Source organism: Anarrhichthys ocellatus, unplaced genomic scaffold (assembly GCF_004355925.1).
Source record: "Anarrhichthys ocellatus isolate YVR2014 unplaced genomic scaffold, GSC_Weel_1.0 scaffold3837, whole genome shotgun sequence".
Classification (NCBI taxonomy): domain Eukaryota; kingdom Metazoa; phylum Chordata; class Actinopteri; order Perciformes; family Anarhichadidae; genus Anarrhichthys; species Anarrhichthys ocellatus.
This window is the reverse complement of record NW_022283811.1, coordinates 1-5,148: the sequence shown is the minus strand read 5'-3', so window position 1 is coordinate 5,148 and position 5,148 is coordinate 1. Positions and strand designations below refer to the sequence as shown.

Genomic DNA, 5,148 nt, shown 5'->3' with positions numbered 1-5,148 from the left:
CCCCCTGGTGGACACTAGAGAGAATGCAGCTTTAACACATGAAGCTTGGGCTTCACTTTAAAGAACCGGAGGTTGTCTCCTGGTTTCAACAGGACATTTTTGTCCTTAAGTGTCTGTCTCTTGGCTACACACTCACAGTCCAGGTCTTGGTATGCGGTCAGTCTCTGAACCAGGCCGTCTGACTTCAGGTACGGAGCAAACTGCTGCAGCTTTGCTCTCCTGTAGTGGGTCTCGTTCTGTCGGCCCGGCCAGCGGCTCTCCAGGGCTGAAGAAGGGAAAGAGAGGACGTGTGTTTGGTTTGTTAAAGAAGGCATTAGTGTAAAACAAGCGTTAGGATCTTTTTATTTAAGCAACTTTTTATATGAATAATACTCATTCTGGTGTTTAAGTTTTCTGTCTCGATGCTTTAATGTTCTCCATCTTTCCAGATGTAGCGACATGTAAACACGAGCTGCAGATGTTCAGTGATCAGGTTGCTGTACCTTCCTTTGAGATGTTGATGTAACTGACCCAGGATCGTGGCATCTCAAAAACACGGAGCTTCTCCTCCTTCAAAACAAACAACAACAGTTGGGTTTATAACGGTGAAATCATGTTTTCACTCAAAAATAACTCATAGATATCAACATGAAACTTCACCAGTTCATTACTGACATTAGGAGGATTCTTTTTTATACAACAATTTCTCAAATGTTATGTTTAAATATGCAAATGAGGCATTATCTAATGGTAACTTTCGGCGAATTTAGGAGAAATCTACAAACAGACAAAGAAGTAAAATAAATGTTTTCTTTCCTCGAGTCTGAAAGAAGACGAGTTATGGAAGAAAAATAGAACAACATCTCTGAATTGACCAGAGAATGAAGAACTCTGTCTTTAGTGTCTCATCTTAAGTCTAAATATTCACTAACAGCACTGTTACATAAGGCTATAAACACACACACACACACACACACACACACACACACACACACACACACACCTCCTCCTGATCGTTGATGACTTTGCTCATTGTCTTTTTTTTCTTCAAGACATCAAGCATCAGCTGTTTCTTGCTGGTTCCTCCGTACAGGACCGGCTCCCACGTCTTCAGATCCTCCAGGTCGTAGACCATATCCTACACACACACACACACACACACACACACACACACACACACATATATAGTATGAATGTATATATATGTATAGTGGTACATATATATATATATATATATATATATATATATACACGCACATGTATATGTATTTATGCATTATACTATACGGTCGTGGACTCACAGCGCAGCCGTTCCTGCAGTCCTGCATGTTGACGTAGTAGTTGAAGTTGTTCCAGGTGCTCTCGACTCCCAGGAAGTGGTCGTCGTTGGTGGCGTAGCGGTTCCCGGTCAGCGGGTCGATGAAGAAGTTCTCCTGGATGCTCCGGCTCCCCGACAGCACCAGAACCCAACAGTGCACCCGCAGACCATGCAGGGGGTCAGCGGGTCGCTGCTCGCTCTCCTGTTGGTGAAGGAAGGACGAGTTTCATTTCAAACCTTCAGCTGTGTTTAAGTTGTGATGATTAACGGTGAACGTTCACTTCGTCTTTGTGTCTCTGGATGGGAACAGAGGGACAATAGTACTTAAGCAATTTGAATTATATGTTTTTAATATATAAAATATATATTAAATTAAAATTATGATTGTATTATTTTGTATTATTATAATAAATTATATATATACAGTATATTATATATATATTTTATATATATTATATCAGGATATATAGATCATGTTACCTCCTGTAGTTTTTGCTTCTGGAGCAACGCGGCCTCCTCGTCCTGCTTCTTCTCCTCTTGCTGCATCAAAAATTGACTCTTCAGCTCCTTCGGAGGTTTCACTGAGTATTTATTCTCGTGAGGCTCCTGCTCGTGGATCTCACTCTGCACGTACAAACACACAAAGCACAAACCCGAACACTGTATACATGTATTACGTGTACGGTGACCATGACGTAATGCACACACCTACCTTGACCTGGGTGTCCAGCAGGGGGCAGTGCAGCCGGCTTTGGTCCAGCAGACACATCTCTCTGACGGCGTAGCCGCTGACGCAGTAGGCGTCGTAGTTGGCGCCGAGCAGCAGGCTGCAGAGCAGCGTGGAGAAGTCGAGACACGTGGCTCTCTGACTCTGCAGCACCAAGCTGGAGGACAACAGGAAGCTGGGCTGGGACAGCAACACACACACACACACACACACACACACACACACACACACACACACACCTTGACTTTGTGTATAAGAGTGTGTGTGTGTGTGTGTGTTCCAGGTCTCCACTATACAAAACATATTTTCTTCTAAAGAGTTTTTTACATTTTTCTGTCAATTGACTGATTTGATGTATGTATTGTGATACTTTGGCGTCAGTATATCACTATATCCAGTACAATGGCATTTAATTACCATATCTGGTTGCTTATACTTCAGGGCGTGTTGGCTGCATGTGTGTAAGAGCGTTTGTAAAGTTTCTTCGTTGTAATAATGACGTTAACACCAACACTATACGAGTACTCCAGCGTAATGTGATGAAGCCACTGAGCAGACGGCCAAACAAACAAACCTAGGAGGACGTTAATGAACTGAGTGGATTTGTTTTCTATGTCTGTATTAGTGTTTAATGTTTCTCACCAGGTTCACCGGCGGCTCCAACGGCTCCAGAGACAGGAAGTCAGCCACAAAGGAGGCACAGCCCGGCCAGCTGAAGAGTTCGGGGTGTTCTGTGGTCGTGGGCCGAAGAGTCGTGGACACAAACTTCTGAGTATTAGAAACACACACACGGTAAGTTAGACAAAGTGCACGTGGACTGTTTTAAAGACGGAAGCCTTGAGAGGAAGTGAGGAAAATAGATGCTGTTGATTCACTTTGTAAAAGATATCTTAGTTGTATATTCTCTCCTGTGTGAAGGACTGAAGAACAGGTGAAGAAAGGTTTGGCCAGGATCATTATTTCATCTGTGACTGGTGACATTTCTTTAATATTTGGTCAGGGTTATTGTGTTGTTGTTGTAATCATTTTTTTTTAGCCACAGGTCTACAGTTGTTATGTAGATAACTTGCTACCACACAATGCATGTACCTAATGTTTAGAGAGGATGGATGAAATAAAACATGAAGCTTTGACTTCTGTTTAAAACATCAGGAAGTGGTGCACTTCACCCTCTTGTGGCCAAACGTGTGTATTACAACAACAAATACTTTATCCTGACAGAAAAAAAGGTTCCTAAACAAAACATAGAATTTTAATAAATTCCCCTGTTTTCATCGAACAAAGTAACTTAGAAAATGAATCCAGGCAGAACTTTTTTTCCCGTGTTCTTAAATCATAAACATGAGAGATAAAATAATTAAGATCAGACTTAGAAAAATGGATCAAAAGAACAGTTTTTCTAACTTGTTTCTCAGCTTCTGTACATTTCTCTTGCAGTAGAGTTGGATTGTTGGCGTTACCTTAACACCACATTCGTTGGTCGGGCAGAGCAGCAGAGGTTTGCGGTTGGGATGCAAATGTGAATACTGACGCTGTAAGTTGTCGGCGATGTCCAACAGTCGACTCTCATCGGGGGAGTTGATCCTGTAGGACTCAGGATACAACCGGTCTGTAGAGTTCAACTTCAGGCTGTAGAGAGGACGACAGGTGCAGACATTAGAGTAGATGGATGGATGGATGGACGGACGGACGGACGGACAGACGGACGGACGGTTACGGCCCTGTCTCACCTGGAGCACCCTAACACATACGTCAGGATGCTCTTGGTTGACTTCAGCTCTGCCTTCAACACCATCCTCCCACATAAACTGGTGCATAAACTCAAACACCTTGGACTCTCTACATCACTCTGAGAGAAAGTCCAGAATCCATGAACAAACAGACCACAGAATGTCAGGATAGGGAACCTGACATCGACAACCACCATCCTGAACACTGGTGCACCGCAGGGCTGTGTGCTCAGCCCGGCCCTCTTCACCCTCTTCACCCAGGACTGCTCCCCCTCCTATTCCTCCAACACAATAATGAAGTTTGCTGACGACACCACTGTGGTGGGACTCATCTCCAACAACGACGAGACGCACTACAGACAGGAGGTCCAACATCTGGCTGAGTGGTGCTTGGACAACGACCTGGTCCTGAACACCAAGACCAAAGAAGTCATAGTGGACTTCAGGAGATCCAGGAAGACCACACCCTCTCAACTCTACATAAGTGGGGAGGAGGTGGAGAGGGTGGACAGCATCACATTCCTGGGGCTCCACATCACTAAAGACCTCACTTGGTCCCTGAACACATCCCACCTGGTGAAGAAAGCCCAGCAGAGGCTCTTCTTCCTGAGGAAGCTAAAACAAGCTGGCCTGCCCCCTGCACTTCTGGTTAACTTCTACAGAAGCGTGATTGAAAGCATCCTGTGTCAGTGCTTTACTGTGTGGTACGCCAGCTGCACAGCAGAGAACCGGAGGGACCTGGCCCGGGTGGTTAGAACAGCACAGAGGATTGTGGGAGTTACCCTGCCTGACCTGGACACTGTGTATGCTGGCCGCCTCCAGAAGAAGGCACAGACATCACACACCCGGGTCACTCTCCGTTTGTTCCACTGCCATCAGGAAGGAGATACAGGACCATCACAACCCGGACCAACAGGCTGAGGAACAGCTTCTTCCCCAGAGCGGGAAAGTCTGCAACGTCTTCAGAAAACTGAAGACCTTGCAATTTAAAAAGACTATTTAGAATTTGAGCCCTGGAGTGCCTCCTGGCCTCCTTCAGTGTGTTTATTTATAAGAAGACTCACAGAAGCTCTTCAGGAGCTGAAACATGTTGAGGTTCCTCTTTGTCATCCTCCTCTTCCTCCTTTAAAGTCTCTCCATTCCTGACTTCCTGCTCCTCACCGAGTGACTCCGCTACAGACTCCATCTTTTATAGAAGTTTATAAATGAGAAATGTAAAGTTTATACAAACACATGGAACAATTAACCCGAGTAGCAGCTCATGATGAATCACATCGGTCCTGTAGAGCTCAAGAAAAGGACCAGTGATATCTACACCAAATATAAATGCATTGTGGTCTGAATTATTCACATATTTTTACTTATATATATATATATATATATAAATATATATA

At 44.3% G+C, this 5,148-nt stretch overlaps 1 protein-coding gene across 1 annotated transcript; it reads right to left on the bottom strand.

The window, feature by feature from the left end:
* Positions 1-14: 14 nt before the first annotated feature.
* On the bottom strand, positions 15-5,041 carry ccdc135 (coiled-coil domain containing 135). The gene is made up of 9 exons (XM_031841114.1): positions 4,819-5,041; positions 3,485-3,653; positions 2,667-2,792; positions 2,010-2,204; positions 1,778-1,921; positions 1,281-1,499; positions 983-1,117; positions 483-549; positions 15-265 (listed from the first exon to the last, which is right to left on the bottom strand). Exons 1-9 carry the CDS (start codon positions 4,938-4,940, stop codon positions 15-17), a joined length of 1,428 nt encoding a protein of 475 aa, XP_031696974.1. The 5' UTR covers positions 4,941-5,041.
* Between the last annotated feature and the right edge of the window lie 107 nt (positions 5,042-5,148).

Excerpts from the sequence above, each read along its gene's own strand:
- ccdc135 (XM_031841114.1), bottom strand. The coding sequence starts at position 4,940 with ATGGAGTCTGTAGCGGAGTCACTCGGTGAGGAGCAGGAAGTCAGGAAT. Across the intron at positions 1,500-1,777 it reads AGAAGCAAAAACTACAGGAG|GAGAGCGAGCAGCGACCCGC; the intron begins GTAACATGATCT and ends CTTCACCAACAG. Across the intron at positions 550-982 it reads TCATCAACGATCAGGAGGAG|GAGGAGAAGCTCCGTGTTTT; the intron begins GTGTGTGTGTGT and ends TTTGTTTTGAAG.